Genomic DNA, 20,642 nt, shown 5'->3' on the forward strand with positions numbered 1-20,642 from the left:
CCCCTGAACAAGGCAGTTTCTTGTTCCTAGGCCGTCATTGAAAATAAGAATTTGTTCTTAACTGACTTGCCTAGTTAAAAAAAAAAAATTATAATGTGGGTTTGCAACCAAAGAATTTCTGCACAAACTGCTAGATACCATCTCAGGGAAGCTCATCTGTGTGCTCGTCGTCCTCACCAAGGTCTTGACCTGACTGCAGTTTGGTATCGTAACTGTCACATGAGTTGACGCTGGAGAGACGAAGCAGGTACGGGGAGTCAAACATTTAATAAATAACGGACATGGAACGAGACAGGAACAGCGTCAGCAAACAAGACAAAAAACAATCAATGCAGAAGCGGGGAACAGAGCTGGGGAACTGACAAATAAAGGGGAGGTAATAACAGGTGATAAGTGAGTCCAGGTAAGTCCAATAACGCTGATGCGCGTGACGAAAGAAGGCAGGTGTGCGTGATGGATGACAGGAGTGCGTGATGCAGGGCAACCTGGCGCCCTCAAGCACCAGGGGGAGGGAAGAGCGGGAGCAGACGTGACAGTAACCYACTTCAGTGGGCAAATGCTTACCTTAGATGGCCACTGGAGAAGGTGTGCTCTTCACGGATTGGTACAAACTCCCGGTTTGTACCGGGAGTCATCAACTGTACCAGGCAGATAGCCAACAGTGTGTATGGTGTCATGTGGGCAAGCGGTTTGCTGATGTCAACGTTGTGAACAGAGTGCCCCATYGTGGGGTTATGTTATGGGTAGGCATAAGCTACGGTCAACGAACACAATTGCATTTTAGCGATGGCAATTTGAATGCACAGAGATGCCGTGATGAGATCCTGAGGCCCATTTTCGTGCCATTCATCCGCCAACATCACCTCAAGTTTCAGCATCATAATGCACAACCCCATGTCGCAAAGATCTGTACACAATTCCTGAAAGCTTAAAATGTTCCAGTCCCAGGCCTGCATACTCACCAGACATGTCAACCATTGAGCATATTTGGAATGCTCTGGCGTGTTCCAGTTCCCTCCAATATCCAGCAACTTCGCACACCCATTGAAGAGGAGTGGGGCAACATTCCTTAGGCCACAATCAACTTCCTGATCAACTCTATGCGAAGGAGATCTGTCGCGCTGCATGAGGCAAATGGTGGTCACACTAGATACTGACTGGTTTTCTGATTCATGCCCCTACCTTTTTAAGGTATCAGAGACCAACAATAGCATATCTGTATTCCCAGTCATTTGAAATACATAGATTAGGGCCTAATGAATTTATTTAAATTGACTGATTTCCTTACATGAAGTGTGACTCAGTAAAATCTTTGAAATTGTTGAATGTATCGTTTTATATTTTTGTTTAGTGTACTTGACTTGTACGTGACTTGGTCTTTTACCAAATAGGGCTATCTTCTATATACCACCCCTACCTTGTCACAACACAACTGATTGGCTCAAACACATTAAGAAGGAAAGAAATTCCACAAATTAACTTTTAACGAAGAACACCTGTTAATTGAAATGCATTTCAGGTGACTACCTCATGAAGCTGGTTGAGAGAATGCCAAGAGTGTACAAAGCTGTCATCAAGGCAAAGGGTTGCTGCTTTGAAGAATCTCAAATATAAATATATTTAGATTTGTTTAACAATTTTTTTACTACTTGATTCCATATGTGTTATTTCATAGTTTTGATGTCTTTACTATTATTCTACAATGTAGAAAATAGTAAAAAAAAAAACATGGAATGAGTAGGTGTGTCCAAACTGTATGGTACTGTATGTATTTTTACAGTTGAAGTCGGCAGTTTACATACACCTTAGCCAAATACATTTAAACTCAGTTTTTCACAATTCCTGACATTTAATCCCAGTAAAAATTCCCTGTCTTAGGTCAGTTAGTATCACCACTTTATTTTAAGAATGTGAAATGTCAGAATAATAGTAGAGAGAATGAATTATTTCAGCTTTTATTTCTTTCATCACATTCCCAGTGGGTCAGAAGTTTACAAACACTCAATTCGTATTTGGTAACATTGCCTTTAAATTGTTTAACTTGGGTCAAATGTTTCGGGTAGCCTTCCACAAGCTTCCCACAATAAGTTGGGTGAATTTTGGCCCATTCCTCCTGACAGAGCTGGTGTAACCGAGTCAGGTTTGTAGGCCTCCTTGCTCGGACACTCTTTTTCAGTTCTGCCCACAAATTTTCTATGGGATTGAGGTCAGGGCTTTGTGATGGCCCCTCCAATACCTTGACTTTGTTGTCCTTAAGCCATTTTGCCACAACTGTGGAAGTATGCTTGGGGTCATTGTCCATTTGGAAGACCCATTTGCGACCAAGCTTTAACTTCCTGACTGATGTCTTGAGATGTTGCTTCAATATTTCAACATAATTATCCTGCCTCATGATGCCATCTATTTTTGTGAAGTGCACCAGTCCCTCCCGCAGCAAAGCACCCCCACAACATAATGCTGCCACCCCCGTGCTTCACGTTTGGGAGGGTGTTCTTCGGCTTGCAAGCCTCCCCCTTTTTTCCTCCAAAACTGAAAGCGCGAACCACTGCTTTTAATCAGGGCAAGGCGACCAGAAACATGACCGAATACAAACAATGTAGCTATTCCCTCCGGAAGGCAATCAAACAAGCTAAGCGTCAGTATAGAGACAAAGTAGAGTCGCAATTCAATGGCTCAGACACGAGAGGTATGTGGCAGGGTCTACAGTCAATCACGGACTACAAAAAGAAAACCTATGTTTTGCTCCCAGACAAACTAAACAACTTCTTTGCTCGCTTTGAGGACAATACAGTGCCGTGTGTGTGTGTGTGTGTGACCTTTATTTAACTAGGCAAGTCAGTTAAGAACAAATTCTTATTTACAATGACGGCCTACCCCGGCCAAACCTGGACGACGCTGGGCCAATTTTGCGCCGCCCTATGGGACTCCCAATCAAGGCCGGATGTGATAGAGCTTGGATTCGAACCAGGGACTGTAGTGACGCCTTTTTCACTGAGATGCAGTGCCTTAGACCGTTGCGTCCATGTGTGTGTGTTAACTACTTAACTGTACTAGAATGCTTAAAAGGCTGCAAATTTTTTTTTTATCGGTAAGCGTTTTTTTTGGCAAGGAAAAATCGGATATCGGTATTGGCCAAAAATGTAATATCGGTGCATCACTACTTCAAACATGCATACACCATTGTGTGAAAGAATCATAAAGTATAAACATTTAGAGTTACACACCATTTTCCCAAAATATTAAGTAGATGTTTTTTGTACATTTCTATTCACCCCAGAATAATTTCTTACAGTGTGGCTGTGTGGTTGAGTGGATAAAAGTCCCAACTATCTGCCACTCCTGTTTCTAATCTCTCTAAATAAAGCATTGAAAAAATTAAGTAAAAATATTATCCATAGGCCCTAATCATCAATAAATATTTAGATTATGAACCATTTGCATTTTTAAACCATTGATTGTATGATGCCTATTACATGCACTGAAACCCTAAAATTGTTTTCACAACACTCTCTTAAAAACACCAATATTCAGGTTGAAGAACCACTTTAGGTGTTTGAGTACATTCTGTCTATTAAAACACTTACATTGGGTTGACATTCAAACACCAGATCTCAGCTTAAGTGCATTACTTTTCATGGTTTCGTTACACAATAATGGTGTTTTGAGACTTTCTATTTTTACAGTGTATCTTAGCCACACACCCCTCCCCTTCTTCTTGTCTCAACATTTTAAATTATACTCAAAACACATTATCTTCACACTTAATTTTGATGCTTTTTACCGAGACCCGCAACTCAATAATCAGCTAGGCCTATTGCCACGTGCGCTGCCCAAATGTCACGCTTCTTAAATAGGCATAGACCTACTTACTTGCGATTTGAAACAATCAACAGCTATTTAAAAAAAATAATAATAAGCTCATGATCCTTTGTGGCTAAGTCATGCTCTCTGGTAAAGTATTTTATTTAGAGAGGAGTAACTATATCATTTTGGCAAAATATCTATTTATTTTAGGGGAAGCCAGCACCTGCCAACATTCCTTTCCAATTCGCAAGTGGTTGACACCAGAGATCGGTATATATAATGACGAAATGCTCATGTCTCCACCCTAACATTCGGAGTGGTTGTCCCAAAGGCAGGAAAGCAGACGACAAGTTTAGGTCTGCATATTAATCCCATAGAACCGCTTATTCTGGACAGATTTTGGCGAGAGTGWGCCCTCTTGCTTCGCCTCTTACACTCTGCTGAAAATATCTCACTGGAGTAAGCATCCGAGTGAGCGAAACAGCACCCCTCTGTCTCACTATATGTAACCCATGTATCTGACACTGTCTGGACAAAAATAGTATGACATGCCATACTCTTCTTGTCCAGACAACATCAGATACATGCTGTTTCGCTTGCTCGCATGCTTTATCTGAGATTGATGCGTCTTTCTGTCGGAGCACGTCTCAGTCAAATATATGATTAATATTTGAATATTTTATTTGGATGGGCAAGGAGGTATGGTAGGGCAGGCCAGGCCCTTTAAAGCCTGCCCATAATGCTGGCCCTGCTTCCTCCATCTTACTGTCTTTCACTGGTTAGTGAGAAGGAAGAACAGTAAGTACTAACGCGTTTGCATGCTTGGCATTATGTGCATGTGTTGTGTGTCAACATCCCCAGTGTTTACTGAGAATAAGCAAACCACATTCTTCACTAAATGTAGAATAGCTCTCAGCAACAAAATTATGTATTGTGCTGTGGTTGCATTATATTCTTCATGGCCTGTTCACTAACAAATCCTTTTTTCTGAAATACCTTCCCAATATTTGAGTGTACACGACTATCTGAAGTGAAATACATTTGAAAAACCTTAAATTCATAATAAGTTTGTAATAATAAATCATTCCTTTAATAGTTCTGATTCTGATTTGGAAAACTTTGTCATCTGTTACAATTGCTATCATTTTGTAAATATATCGTATCATTTCAATTTAGAGGCATCTGAAATTGTGGTTTTCTGAACATTTTGTGTTAGCCTTGTATTTTGTTAGCCTTGTTAGCCTTTATGTTAGCCATGTTTTTTACCCCCTTTTTCTCCCCAATTACGATCTTGTCTCAATCACTGCAACTCCCCAACGGGCGTGGGCGYCGAAGGTCAAGTCATGCGTCCTCCGAAATATGACCCGCCAAACCACGCTTCTTAACACCCGCTCTCTTAACCTGGAAGCCAGCCACACCAATGTGTCGGAGGAATCACCGTTCAACTGACAACCAACGTCAGCCTGCAGGCGCCCGGCCCACCACAAGGAGTTGCTAGAACGATGAGCCAAGTAAAGCCCCCACGGCCGAACCCTCCCCTAACCCGGACGACGCTGGACCAAGTGACGCCTCTAGCACCCGGGTCTGTAGTGACGCCTCTAGCACAGCGATGCAGTGCCTTAGACCGCTGCCACACTCGGAAGGCTCCTTTGTATTGTTCTAATAATACCCAACACTTTACACACAACTGGCAGTCAGAGGGGATTTTCAGCCTGAAGGATTTTTCACTGTGCTTCCCTCCTCTGTATATGAACTTTGGCCTTATTTGGGTCACAGGGTTGTAGTGAAACCATTTCTCCCTTTTGCTGGGAAGATGTCGGACTCTCAAAAACATATTTGGACGTCAATGAAATATAGGCCCTATAATTAGTTTCAAATTCATGTGGGAATAAAAACAAAGAAGTTGCTATTTTGGACCAAGAGTCAAAGTGGCACTTGCGTCAGTAGTGATTCAGTAAAGAGTGCAGCTCATTTATATGTGGTTGTGGATTTTTATTTCACTGAGTACAGTAGTATTTCATAAGATGTTGTTGCAGCAGCAGTGTATTTTAGCAAGGAAGCATTTTAGTGTTATTGCACCATCGCTCTACAGTATATACCAATGCCAGCTCAGATTTAAATAGTGCATATAGTTCAAAACAGGATCATACAGTATGTGAATGGAAGCTATAATTTCAAGCTATCAAGACATCATTATGGTAGTATTTAGGTTGAATGTTATTCTTCACTTTTATACAGTGTTCTTTATATTCATTGCTGCATAATCCCAGGGAATCTGTCAGATGAACGTCCCCTGCTGGCGTGTTCTTCAGATCCCGTGGCAACACTGTCAATGTGGAATGTCAGAACCCATTCTGAGGTGTCTAATGGCTTTTTCAAACAAGGCGTCCGCGGAATGATAATGAAGTGCTAGTTCTTAATTGAATTGGAGAAATTAGACAAAGTACTGTCAGACATTAAGAGGAGCATTGGACTGCATCTAAAGATCAAGTTGTCAGCTTGCAACACTGCTGAATTTATTGTGACTTTCATGCCTCCGGGGTGCTGCTCAATGACAGAAATGATGGATTTTCCCCAGGGTGTGATTTTATGTCTGCCTTTGCCAAGAGAGCAAGCTTTTATTCAAGGTAACTTATGCATTTGACCTGCACTCTAAATCTCTGCCACTTTTTACAGCTGGCCATTTAAACAGCTGTGTATTCCTCCAGGGGTTTGAACCAGCAACCTTCAAATTCAACCTTAAGTCAGGTCAGTGACCCCCAAAAAAGCCAGAGCAGACCTAATGCCTGTGTGTTATTGTGAGGAGGTTTCCTTATGTAACTGCCATCAGGGAACATGATCAGTGGCATATAGGCTCAGAATAATAAAATGATTCCTCACATTCCTCCACTTGACCTTGAGGCTCATTTGAAGTCGAAATGCTGAAAGTCTGAGGGGGGCTTTCTGATGTTTTTAAACTAGCACAGATGTCGACAGATCCATGTCAAACCCATGGAGTCAGCTCAAAGACAAACCTCTGATGTAGTCAGAGGAGTTAACACACGCGATTAGTTGTGCCCCAAAATGTATTTTTCTCACTATAACCAGATCACACGTTATAAATTGAGAGTGAATTGCATTATCAGTTTCTAAATCAAGTGTCAACTCCCTCCATCCAGGATACACTGCTGTGAAAATCAAACAAACTTCTAAAACCACTATCTGGAAATCAGTGAATCTCAGCCATAGTGATCATAAACAGCATGTAACATTTATCTCCCAGTCTTCACATCTGCAGCATTTGATCTGTGAAATGTGCACTGCACACAGTGTTATTACACAATACGTTCTCGTCTGAGTTATATGCTCAATGTCATGAGCTTACGGATTGGGTTTCTAAAAAATACCCACATTGAGGGCTCTATTTTAACAAACCTAACACAATGGCAACTCTAAACGCAGGCGGTAGCTCTATAGGTTCAGGGGTGTGTCAGAAATATTTTCGCTATTTTCACTATTACAATTATCAGCGTACTTGCTGACGTGGGTGCGAAAGGGCTGGGTTTTGATGACTAAACAAGTTGTGCGTGTGTCGAAGCACTGGCCAATCAGAACATGCTTCATGACGAAATATGTGGTTGCTTCAAGTTGTGTTTTTACGGTCTTTTATATGTTGCCTTGGAATCAACTCCAATTCCAATGTTAGTCTGTTATAGTTTGTTAAATATCTTACAGAAACGAAATAACAAAATGTAGACCTATCTTGGATAAATAGTTAACTTGAATCCAGTCCACATTGTTCTAAGTAATTGCATGGCTTCTATAGCATTCACACTGATATAGGGTCTGCTCCCAAATAGGCCTATGTTTTATGAACATAATCGGAACCATCTTACAGATCTGATCACATTCGCATATCAGAAGTTGCATTGCATGCACACCACGGACGTGGTAAGCATAAAACCAGGAAGGTGAATCATTCTAATAAGATCGGTTGTAATACAATTAAACGAAAACAACAACAATAAATACATTTAAAATATAATGATATCATAAAATCATCAGGATAAAAAACAGACACACATTGCTGTTGAACCAGTCTTCGTTATAGTAGACCTAAGGGAGGGCTTGGGAAAACAAGCAATTTTTACAGGTTACAGATAACTTCTAAATACGATGTTCATCGGTATTCACCGGAGGTTCTCATCTCTTATTTCATGATGGGTGTGGACACGTAGCCCACATCATGGAGGGGGTTTTATGCAGGTCCAAAACGGGACCTGCAAGGCTAACATAATGTGGGCCTGCCTGCAATGAATAAATAAAAAGGGAATGTCAGCTCACTGCTTTATATTTTAATTTATAATTAAGATTTATTTCCAAGCGGTCTCAGGAGCCAAACCTTTTATCAACAGTTTTGACTACAACGTGATTGCAATGGTCAGAAGAAAAACAACTTAATTGAGAGGAGGGGAGGATATGCTTGGTTTTTAATGGAAAAAAACARGTTTTTTATGTTACTAAATACGAAGTATACAGGCACCAAAAGCACATTAGGCTACTCTCGTTCCATGTGCATATGGGCAGTGTGCATCACGGCTGGATAGGCTCCGTTTCCGCTGTCAAAATTCATACTATTAAGTGCATTCGTGAAAGTATTTAAACCCCTTGACTTTTTTCACAATTTGTTACGTTACAGCCTTATTCTAAAATTGATTAAATCGTTTTTTCCCCGCTCATCAATCTATACACAATACCCCGTAATAACAAAGCAAAAACAGGATTTTAGAAATGTTTGCAAATGTATAAAAAAAAAAAAAAAACTAGTACATTTGCATAAGTATTCAGACCCTTTACTCAGTACTTTGTTGAAGCACCTTTGGCAGTGATTACAGCCTCGAGTCTTCTTGGGTATGACACTACAAGCTTGGCACACCAGTATTTGGGTAGTTTCTCCCATTCTTCAAGCTCTGTCAGGTTGGATGGTGAGCATTGCTGCACAGCTATTTTCAGGTCTCTCCAGAGATGTTCAATCGGGTTCAAGTCCAGGATTTGGCTGGCCCACTCACGGACATTGAGACTTGTCCCGAAGCCATTCCTGCGTTGTCTTGGCTGTGTGCTTAGGGTCGTTGTCCTGTTGGAAGGTGAACCTTCACTCCAGTCTGAGGTCCTGAGCGCTCTGGAGTAGGTTTTCATCAAGGATCTCTGTATTTTGCTCCGTTCATCTTTCCCTCGATCCTAACTAGTCTCACAGTCCCTGCTGCTGAAAAACATCCCCACAGCATGATGTTGCCACCATGCTTCACTGTAGGGATAGTGGCAGGTTTCCTCCAGACGTGATGCTTGACATTCAGGCCAAAGAGTTCAATCGTGTTTTCATCAGACCAGAGAATCTTGTTTCTCATTGTCTGAGAGTTTTTAGGTGCTTTTTGGCAAACTCCAAGCTGGCAGTCATGTGCCTTTTACTGAGGAGTGGTTTCTGTCTGGCCACTCTACCATAAATGCCTTATTGGTGGAGTGTTGCAGAGATGGTTGTCCTTCTGGAATGTTCTCCCATCTCCACAGAGGAACTCTGGAGCTCTGTCAGAGTGACCATCTGGTTCTTGGTCACTTCCCTGACCAAGGCTCTTCTCCCCCTATTATTCAGTTTGGCCGGATGGCCAGCTTTAAGAAGAGTCTTGGTGGTTCCAAACTTCTTCCATTTAATAATGATGGAGTCTATTGCGTTCTTGGGGACCTTCAATGCTGCAGACATTTTTTGGTCCCGTTCCCCAGATCTGTGCCTCGACACAATCCTGTCTCGGAGCTCTACGGACAATTCCTTCGACCTCATGGCTTGTTTTTTGCTTTGATATGCACTGTCAGCTGTGGGACCTTATATAGACAGGTGTGTGCCTTTCCAAATCATGGCCAATCAATTGAATTTACCACAGGTGGACTGCAATCAAGTTGTAGAAACATCTCAAGGATGATCAATGAAAACAGGATGCACCTGAGCTCAATTTTGAGTCTCATAGCAAAGGGTCTGAATACTTATGTAAATAAGGTATTTCTGTTTTTTATTTTTAATAAATTAGCAAAAATTTCTAAAAATGTGTTTTCGCTTATTCATTATGGGGTATTTTGTGTAGATTGATGAGGACATTCTTTTTATTTAATCCATTTTAGAATAAGACTGTAATGTAACAAAATGTGGAAAAGTCAAGGAGGTCTGAATACTTTCCGATTGCACTGTAACCAACTGCATTACCGCTAAAACCAGCTTTTGGTTGGTCTTAAATATCCCTAACAACGCTGCCAGAAATTAGCACTTTGGATCATGTTTTTAAGGACACACCTCAAATATTCCCACCCTGCCTATCTGAGCGCAAGCGAGCTGATATAAGACATATAAATGGCCGAACCTGGTTTTAGGGCTGGAAAATGCCAGTTTTTACATGACGAAATTGCAAACTAACGTGTGTTTGACACTAGCACCTCCTTAACCCCAGCTGAAAAATAGAGCCCTGAGAGTATTATTTATGCACTTTTTCCTATGTAGGCCTGTTTTAGATATGGAATCTCTTGTTTAAACTGATGTCACATYGTGAAAAACAAATCTCAATGAGGTAGAGCTCAGGTCAGCTCGTTTGTATTAACATTCATGAGTCATCCATTACGCAAAGGATTGGACTTCAGGGTATTGTAAGACTTCAACTTTATAGAGGGAGAAAGAAATAAAGATAGAAAGAAAGGGAAAAGAAAAAGAAAATACAGTGCACTGTCCTGTATTACAATCAGGCCAAGTATTGTGAAAACTTGCCGTTGCCAAGCTGATTACAGAACATGGTGTAATTTTCCTTGCCTTTTTTCCTGCCTGTTTTGGAAAGAATGTGAAGTGAAAGGTCATTGAGTCACAATAGTGTTCACCAACTGTAATTACTTCCTCCTTGATTTCATTGGGGTTTGTTTTTTTAACATTTTTTTTCTTCAAACCATGATGAGAATTTGATTCGGCAACAAATGATTCCCCTGGCTGCCTCTAACCTTGGACGTAATTTAATTGTCATTGCACACGGAATGTCGCTCTGAACTACTTGACTTAACCTGGCTCAAATCGAGTGCCTCCTCTCTCCTTTTAGTTTATCATTGTTATTGTTACAGTGGAAGGCAGTCTGCCAAGATGGTACAATACAGTTGGTGGTTGACATAAAATGTGACCGTAGAAAGACTCTGGAGGTTTGAAAATACTTTGTGTACTGTGGAATTATCTGCATACCTCTAACAAAGGACTCCAATCAGACAGGTTTATGTGTTTTATAACTGACAATATTGAAGGTCTCAAATCAGCGAGTTACAAGGGAAATAAGAATGGAAATAATGATTAGATCAGTGTATGTGTTGTGCAACAACATCACCTAATGTTCTCATGGATTTAACTTTAGAGGATTGGAATTGTTATTCAGATGTTTACATAGTGCTACACTCCTGAAACCTAGAATGGAAATGTTTATTTGCTAAATGCTTATTATACAAATAATTCAGAATTAGCTTGCTTATCTTCCTTCCCTAGGCCCTGTGTGTGGTTGTGTCTTTCTTTCCCCAGAAACATTGTCACTTGGATACTAACCAGTACATGGTTTGTCCCCATACTCTCAGCCCCTAACCTGAAGGGTCGGCCACGGAAGAAGAAACTGTCAGTGTCCCAGCGAAGGGACTCCCAGGGCCACAGTCAGGGGCCTCAGGGACCCCAAGAACCCAGCACCCCAGAGAACAAGTCTCCCACCAAGGTACACTACTCACGTAACATTTGATTTAATAGCGGACATGCATAAAGATGGTGGCCCCCATGTACTTACCACAAATACCTATTTTGCTAAGTTCGTTGTATTATACACTGCTCTCCATTACTCTTTTTTTGTATCTGCATTAGCAGAGTAAACTTGATCCCAATTCTAGTTCTCAGACTGCAAAAAAAAAAATGATTATGCTGGTTTATTTGCACATTGACCTATGTCACTAGCCGCAGTTTAAAACAATGACATCATATCTGAATTCCTCCATCTTTGTGTGCCTTCGCCATTCACTTCCCTTTATTTCAGTTTGGTTTAATAAAAAATATAAAGGTTGCGATTTATATAGAGTGATATTATAATCCTTTTGACAGAATCATGCATTCATTAAATAGCCCCCACTTCGTGTTGAATGTTAACCCTTCAACTCCCACTCTTATATTTCCTACAGGTAAAACCTAACTGCCATGTGACGGTTCCCACCAGGGGCACAATGGCCAAACCCAGGATCTGTAAACAGGCAGCTGTGGAGGAGAAGGTGGAGAGGGAGAAGAAGGAGGAGAAAGAGGAGGACGAGGAATCATCAAAGGAGAGTCGTGCAGACGAGCAGGCCTTCCTAGTAGCCCTATACAAGTACATGAAAGAGAGGGACACACCTATCGATAGGATCCCCTTCCTGGGATTTAAGCAGAGTGAGTGAAATATCTTCCTTTTATATTCATATAAGCTTTGAATATAAGATATATAATCTTCACACACCAGGTCCTGTAAAAAGCATCATATGTGGGTCCATAACGCTTCTTCTCACACTGTCAGAGCGTCGCATGCATGGGAAACACATCTCGCTCAGATCAAACGCTTCTTATGTAGGTCGAATGTTTCACTTCACAACAATGAGGTTTCACATGCTAGGGAAGATTATGCCTTATATAGAGAACCATACAAGAACCGTCATTCAATATTATTTCTCGGCACAGCCATGCGTCATTGTGGCGCAATTCACTCTATACAAAAAGAGGTGAGCTGTTTTACATGTTAGTCTCTCTATACAAATGTAAGCTGTGGTTCACGATTAAACCCCATATAGATATTTGGAAAGAGACGTCATCTTCACACCAAAGAGGCTGTTCTTACGTTGGCCAATGTGGTTGAGATGATATGATAGTGACTCAGTATGCATGCATATTGTAGTTACTGAGTCTACAGCATAGCATCGTTTGAATCGAAGCATAACGCCAACTGTTTTACATACAGTACATGATCTGAATTACAAACCAAGCAAGACTCATTAAAGCTTCCAATAATGCAATTTAAACTTGTCCTTGGCAACTTGACTGTTTAAAAAAATAGAACTACTACAAAATATGCTCAGACGCAATCAGCTTTCATGATTCCTTTCAGTCACTGCAATAGCCTCAAGTATCAAAGCAAAACTTTCCTGTTATGGAAATTGTGTTTTTGGATTTGCTTTTATGAGTGGTCTATAATTAAGAAAACAACTGTTTTAAAGCACTGGATTGTCGAACGGTAATACACATGTATTCCTGTCCTCTTTCAATGTGCCTCCTACATGCTTTGTGTGATTGTTAACAGAAGCCATTTAATGACATATTCTTCTCTAAACCATTGGCTCTGAAATGCACACAGAGCTACCAATTCCACTTCCTCTAAAGCACAATCTAGGGCAGACAGAGCAGTGCAGATACAGGTGAAATACTGTAAGTGAATCGGCCAATCTATCCCCTTTATTTTAATGGCATATTCTACACAGGGCAATGCTATAGCTCCAGCTCAAAGTTTGTTATCTGTTCCACCAGAAAGGAAGCTTCTTTGGGTCTTCTTTGCCTTCTATTTAGCTTTAGCAGTGTGCCTGCTCGCTGCACAGGACGTAAGATAAATGAACTTCAGAAGAAGAAAAGCCACATGACAAAAAGAGGTTTCATTATATTCCATTCACTTGAACAAACAGCTATTCCCAGTGTTGGTACCACATTCTGAATGTACAAGGAGGGGCTGGGAGTGTGTGTCAGTGTTGGTACAGTTTGACATCACATTGCACATTTTAAATTGCATTAGTCGCAAATAGGAGAATGAGGAGTTGGGGAATTGGTTTTTGTGTGTTGGGCGGGGGAGGTGATGCACATTATTTCAGGRTGCCTTTAGAGAGGTTCTTTTTGCCTTGTTTATTATTTACCTGTTTGAACTTGTCTGTTTTAGTCMACATTGTGTTTAGTCTGTTTTGCCATCTTTATCTCTGTGATAATTGCCCTGTTGAATAGAGTGAATTAGAGAAAAAACAGGCAGTAAGTAATCTAAGAAAGAAGTATTCTCTTATTTTCTTTCTCTTTTCTGTGCTTCCTAATTCTGCTTGCTATTGTGGTAATTACAGTCTATGCATAACAACCCCATTAATAGGCCTTAGCTGCTATCCAGTTGAAAACACAATGCCACTCTGCAGTTCAAATAGAACCCACCCAGCTTCCTTTGTTATTCTGCATGTTCATTGACAACAGCCACGGAAGAGGAGAAAGGAAAAATCAATGCTGTCAAATGCAGAGATAGGAAAATGTCATTTTGAAAAATGCAAGCCTTTGTGTACGRAAAGATTGAATTTTGATGGATTTCTCCCTAGGCGAACCTTCCTTATTTATAGGTCTTCATATAAAAATGATGTTACAATGATGTTACAGAAAGCAGATACAAATGTCATTGTTTGGAAAATTGCACAATAAAGTGGGTTCATTGTTTGCGGGGAAATGTACTGTCAGAGATAGAATGATTTCAAGCTTCATCTGAAAGGGTCTTTGTTGGATTTTGATCACCTGCCTAATCACTATGCTACACAACCACTCTAATACATGTGATATCATCTGTCATTGGATATTTGCATGTAAAAGTCTATGCAAAATGGCATTGGCATTTGAGCCAACATTGGTAACGAGTGCTAACATGTCAAGTAATACTTGATGCTCATAATGGTGTTTATTCAAATCCCCTTCAGCTGAAGTGTTACAGAGCTAGCTAGGTGTTAGGCTGTATCTACAGTAGTTTATGTAGCTACAGTGCATTCAGAAAGTATTCAGACCCCTTCACTTTTTCCAAATTCTTTTACATTACAGCCTTATTCTAAAAAGTTTTTTTTTTTTTTATCCTCATCAATCTCACACAATACTCCATAATGACAAAGTGAAAACAGGTTTAGATTTTTTTTCATGTGTATTATAAATAAAAAACAGATACCTTATTTACATAAGAATTTCTGACCCTTTGCTACGAGACTCGAAATGGAGCTCAGGTGCATCCTGTTTCCATTGATCATCCTTGAGATGTTTCTACAACTTGATTGTAGTCCACCTGTGGTAAATTCAATTAAGCAAAAACCAAGCCATGAGGTCGAAGGAATTGTCCATAGAGCTCCGAGACAGGATTGTGTTGAGGCACAGATCTGGGGAAGGATACCAAAACATTTCTGCAGCATTGAAGATCCCCAAGAACACAGCGGCCTCCATCATTCTTAAATGGAAGAAGTTTGGAGGAAACCAGGCACCGCTCATCATCTGGCCAATACCATCCCTACGGTGAAGCATGGTGGTGGCAGCATCATGGTGGTGGCAGCATCATGCTGTGGGGATGTTTTTCAGCGACAGGGACTGGGAGATTAGTCAGGATCGAGGGAAAGATTAATGGAGCAAAGTACAGAGAGATCCTTAATGAAAAGAGCTCTGGAGCAGGTTAGGACCTCAGACTGGGGCGAAGGTTCACCTTCCAACAGGACAACAACCCTAAGCACACAGCCAAGACAATGCAGACAAGTCTCTGAATGTCCTTGAGTGGCCCAGCCAGAGCCCGGACTTGAACCCGATCAAACATCTCTGGAGAGACCTGAAAATAGCTGTGCAGCGACGCTCCCCATCCAACCTGACAGAGCTTGAGAGGATCTGCAGAGAATGGGAGAAACTCCCCAAATACAGGTGTGCCAAGCTAGTAGCGTCATACCCAAGAAGACCTGAGGCTGTAATCGCTGCCAAAGGTGCTTCAACAAAGTACTGAATACATATGTATATATGGATGAATATGTATGAACTTTCCAATTTGTAAGTCGCTCTGGATAAGAGCGTCTGCTAAATGACTTAAATGTAAATGTAATATGTAAATGTGATATTTCAGTTTTTTTTTTTATACAGTTGTCAGGCTGTGGGTAACTAGTGCATGGAATCAGGCGCAGGAGAGCAGAGATGAGTGTACAAGGTAGTTTATTCCACGAATTGCACCAGTATAAAACAAATACTAATGGTGCATGAAAATACCGGTCACTCGTAAATAACGGGCATAATAACGAACCCGGCAAACAATACCAGCCATAAAGATACAACCTGAACATAATAAACAAACACGCACACCAACAAGGGGGAAACAGTGGGTTAAATAATGAACATGTAAATTGGGGAATAGAAACCAGGTGTGTAGAAAACAAAGACAAAACAAATGGAAAATGAAAGTGGATCAGCGATGGCTAGAAAGCCGGTGACGTCGACCGCCGAACGCCGCCCGAACAAGGAGAGGGACAGACTTCGGCTGAAGTTGTGACAACAGTACCAGTCAAAAAGTTTGGACACACCTATTCATTCAAGGGTTTTTCTTTATTTTTACAATGTAGAATAATAGTGAAGACATCAAAACGATTAAATAAAACATTTAGAATCATGTAGTAGCAAAAAGAACTGTGTTAAACAAATGAAAATACATTTTTGATTCTTCATAGTAGCCACCCTGTGCCTTGATAACAGCTTTGCACACTCTTGGAATTCTCTCAGCCAGCTTCATGAGGAATGCTTTTCCAACGGTCTTGAGTTCCCACATATGCTGAGCACTTGTTGGCTGCTTTTCCTTCACTATGCGGTCCAACTCATTCCAAACCATCTCAATTGGGATGAGGTCGGGTGATTGTGGAGGCCAGGTTATCTGATGCATTACTCCATCACTCTCCTTGGTCAAATAGCCTTTACAAAGCCTGGAGGTGTGGTTTGGGTCATTTTCCTGTTGAAAAACAAATGATAGTCCCACTAAGCGCAAACCAGATGGGATGGCGTATCGCTGCAGAATGCTGTGGTAGCCATGCTGGTTAAGTGTGCCTTGAATTCTAAATAAATCACTGACAGTGTCACCAGCAAAGCACCCCCACACCATCCCACCTCCTCCATGCTTCACGGTGGGAACCACACACGCGGAGATCATATGTTCACCTACTCTGCGTCTCACAAAGACACGGCGGTTGGAAGCAAAAATCTCAAATTTGGACTCATCAGACCAAAGGACAGATTTCCACCGGTCTAATGTCCATTGCTCGTGTTTCTTGGCCCAAGCAAGTATCTTCTTATTATTGGTGTCCTTTTGTAGTGGTTTCTTTGCAGCAATTCGACCATGAAGGCCTGATTCACGCAGTCTTCTCTGAACAGCTGATGTTGAGATGTGTCTGTTACTTGATTCTGTGACGCATTTATTTGGGCTGCAATCTGAGGTGCAGTTAACTCTAATGAACTGATCCAGCAGAGGTAACTCTGGGTCTTCCTTTCCTGTGGCGGTCCTCATGAGCGTCAGTTTCATCATAGCGCTTCATGTTTTTTGCGACTGCACTTGAAATTTTCTGTATTGACTGACCTTCATGTCAAGTAATGATGGACTGTCATTTCTCTTTGCTTATTTGAGCTGTTCTTACCATAATATGGACATGGTCTTTTACCAAATAGGGCTATCTTCTGTATACCACCTCTAACTTGTCACAACACAATGGATTGGTTCAAACGCATTTAGAAGGAAAGAAATTCCACAAATTAACTTTTAACAAGCCACACCTGTTAATTGAAATGTATTCCAGGTGAGCCTCTTGAGTGGCACAGCGGTCTAAGGCACTGCATCTCAGAGGTGTCACTACAGACCCAGGTTTGATCTCGGGCTGTATTACAACCCGCCATGATCGGGAGTCCCGCAATCGACCCAGTGTCGTCCGGGTTAGCAGAGGGTTTYGCCGGGGGGGCTTTAGAAGTAGGCCGTCATTGTAAATAAGAATTTGTTCTTAACTGACTTGGCTAGTTAAATAAAATACTACCTCATGAAGCTGGTTGAGAGGATGCCAAGTATGTGCAAAGCTGTCATCAAAGCAAAGGGTGGCTACTTTGAAGAATCTCAATTATAAAATATATTTTGATTTGTTTAACACTTTTTTGGTTACTACATGATTTCATATGTGTGATTTCATAGTTTTGATGTCTTCACTATTATTCTACAATGTAGAAAATAGTAAAATAAAGAAAAACCCTTGAATGAGTAGATGTATCCAAACTTTTGACTGGTACTGTACATTTGCAATAATGTCTAAAACTTTCCGAATGCAGTGTATGTGACAGTATATTTGCATTTGTTGATCTGACTGAATACCATTGATCTCCCTGTTTGTTGTCCCTCTAACAGTAAACCTTTGGACTATGTTTCAAGCTGCTCAGAAACTCGGAGGATATGAGTTGGTAAGTGTTTACATATGTCCTGCGCCATACTTCACAATCTTGGTCAGGCCCACATTTCGCAAAATGATACCGTTGTTTTAAACCCCCTCTAAGGGGAAAACACGTTACCCTCCCATTTCAGGGAAATTTGTGAAGTCTGTCATTATTTTCCCATGTTGAGGCTCTAAAATCAAGCTGTCTATTATATACAGTGAGACAGCAGAACGGGGACCTTTCACTTGGCAGCCTACCTCACATTTGTTCAGTACTAATTTGGGAAGTGTTTCCAAAATTCTTACATCTTTTGATGTGAAGAGTAAATGCATTGTGAATATTGGTTAGTTCGTTAGTCACATATAGTCATACAGAGAGACGAGCCGCCAAACTATAAACAGGAAACGTCATGTAATTGGGATGTGTTTCCTTTGAAGGCTTTTTATCTACAGCTGATTATCACTTTCATGCTTGCTTTGTGAGCAGGAAGCCATGTGGTTGGTTTGTGTAGCTACAGTATGTATTTAATGGTATAACTCATCACTCTCTGGCATCTTAAGTCTTCTGCATGCTTCGGTTTGAACAAATGAGTGTGCTCACATACTCCTTTAAAAGTTTGCCCTGAAAATGGGAAAAGAGCAGCAATAGATATTTGTCCATCTTGAGACGCRTTAGTCAGTATACACTTCCTTAAAATAGTCAGAATTAATCTAAGATAACTCAAGAAATCTGTTGTTKATTTTGATGTTTTTGCCGAGGTGATCTTAGTAGAGCAATTTTACATCTAACCAAGGTGTTTGGTTCGGTATTTCTCAAGTGAAAAAATGGACATAAACAATTTGTCTCTTGTTGAATTACAACAAACACTTCATTGAAGAATCCCTACTGTTGACCAATCACCAACAAAGGGGTGTAGACTTTGGCTACCGACTTCAGCTTGCCTRGAGAAAGTTTTCTGTGTGCATTAACAGCCTAAAAATAAACATTGCTGAAGACCAAAACGAATAAAAACGTCACAAAATGTCAGCGTTCCCTGCGCCCGGCCCACCACAGGAGTCGCTAGTGCGCGATGGGACAAAGACATCCCTGCCGCCCATACCCTCCCGACGCTGGGCCAATTGTGCGCCACCCCATGGATCTCCCGATTGCAGCCGGTTGCGACAGAGCCTGGGCTCGAACCCAGAATCTCTAGTGGCGCAGCTAGCACTGCGATGCAGTACCTTTGACCACTGCGCCACTCGGGAGGCATTTAATGCATCTCTACCACTGTACTGTACTTTTCCCTGTTTTGCCCCTGCTGAGGTAGAGACTGCAGTAGCCAGCTACAGCTGGTGGCATATTATGGAGATGGTTTTGCATCAGAGAKTGGTGATTTGATGGTGTCAAACACCAATTGGTGCCCAGCCAATCTGGGCTTAAAAGACACAATTCTTTATTGTCTCTGTGGCACACTTAATAACTTTGTTAGTCATTTTCCTAGTGTGAGTGGTTAATACTATCTATAAAGATGCTATCACAGAATTATATACAGCATAATTAAAATAATTTTCTCTCTCAGATCACAGTTCGCAGACAGTGGAAAAATGTATATGATGAGCTGGGTGGAAACCCAGGGAGCACAAGTGCCGCCACATGCACACGAAGACACTACGAGAGGTGAGTTATTAAAAAAGCCCTGTCCCATTTTCCTAATGCAGTGGAGGAAGAGGAGCGCTACTCTCAGCCCCAGTATCAGGTGTATGTAAACTCTGCTTAGGGAAGTAAGGCTTCCTTCCTATTCCTGACATGATGTCTTTAGCCATGTCCACAGACTCTCTCTCACACTGCTGCTCCATGCATACTAACACAGAGCACAGCTATATTCACCAAAGCATTCACACTTCTCTCTCTCCAACCAGCCTTTTTTATTGAGAGGGTCTGAACCAAAGCAGACAGCAAACGGATATGATCCTGGGGGAGCCTGAGGATATTATGCATGCACACACAGATTACGTGTCAAAAGAGGGCATGCAGAGCAATATTGTGAATGCATATAGTGAGTATGTGTATAGATCTAGGCAAATGACAAACAGTCAGGCTGAATTGCTCAGTCAATATGTGTAGGTTTATCTATGCTCTATGTACAAGTTCATACAAAATTGGATACTTGAATATGGTTGAGCAGTTAGATTATACCAAATAGCACTGCAGCTTAATTAAACTTCCTGTGCAGCCAGAAGGGACTGTATTTGCTCTGCCTTTTGAAAGCCCTTTCCTAGCCCTGCATGAGTAGGAGGACTGGTATAGACAGTGTCAGCACAGGGGGTTGGGGGGGACCAGTGAGGTGTGACTGCTGCGCTGGCCTTTCTCAATACAGCCACAGAAAGCTGAGAAATTGTGCTGAATCAATACATCCCCAAAATATCCCCACTGCAGTGAATATCACCCTGTCAGAAAGAGAGCGGGAAATCTCAGCTGAACCCAAACAGGCCAGGGGAGGGGAATTTTAGCTGAGGCTCACTATTCCAGCAGCTAGGAGGGCAATTAACTTCATCGTATTAGCTCAGGAAACAAAGCTATTCTCTCTCCCTTGGAAGTATATGATAAATTACCC

General features: G+C 41.3%; 1 protein-coding gene across 1 annotated transcript in view; it reads left to right on the plus strand.

Moving 5' to 3' along the window:
• LOC111978294 (AT-rich interactive domain-containing protein 5B-like) overlaps positions 1–20,642 on the plus strand; it is a 69,649-nt gene that overhangs the window by 35,606 nt on the left and 13,401 nt on the right. Inside the window, exons 5-8 of the mRNA XM_024008274.2 lie at positions 11,422–11,552; positions 12,007–12,247; positions 18,024–18,076; positions 19,608–19,705. Coding sequence (XP_023864042.1) covers positions 11,422–11,552; positions 12,007–12,247; positions 18,024–18,076; positions 19,608–19,705 — 523 coding nt within the window. The remainder of the gene's footprint in view (positions 1–11,421; positions 11,553–12,006; positions 12,248–18,023; positions 18,077–19,607; positions 19,706–20,642) is intronic.

The sequence above is a fragment of the Salvelinus sp. IW2-2015 genome, linkage group LG18 (assembly GCF_002910315.2).
Source record: "Salvelinus sp. IW2-2015 linkage group LG18, ASM291031v2, whole genome shotgun sequence".
Classification (NCBI taxonomy): domain Eukaryota; kingdom Metazoa; phylum Chordata; class Actinopteri; order Salmoniformes; family Salmonidae; genus Salvelinus; species Salvelinus sp. IW2-2015.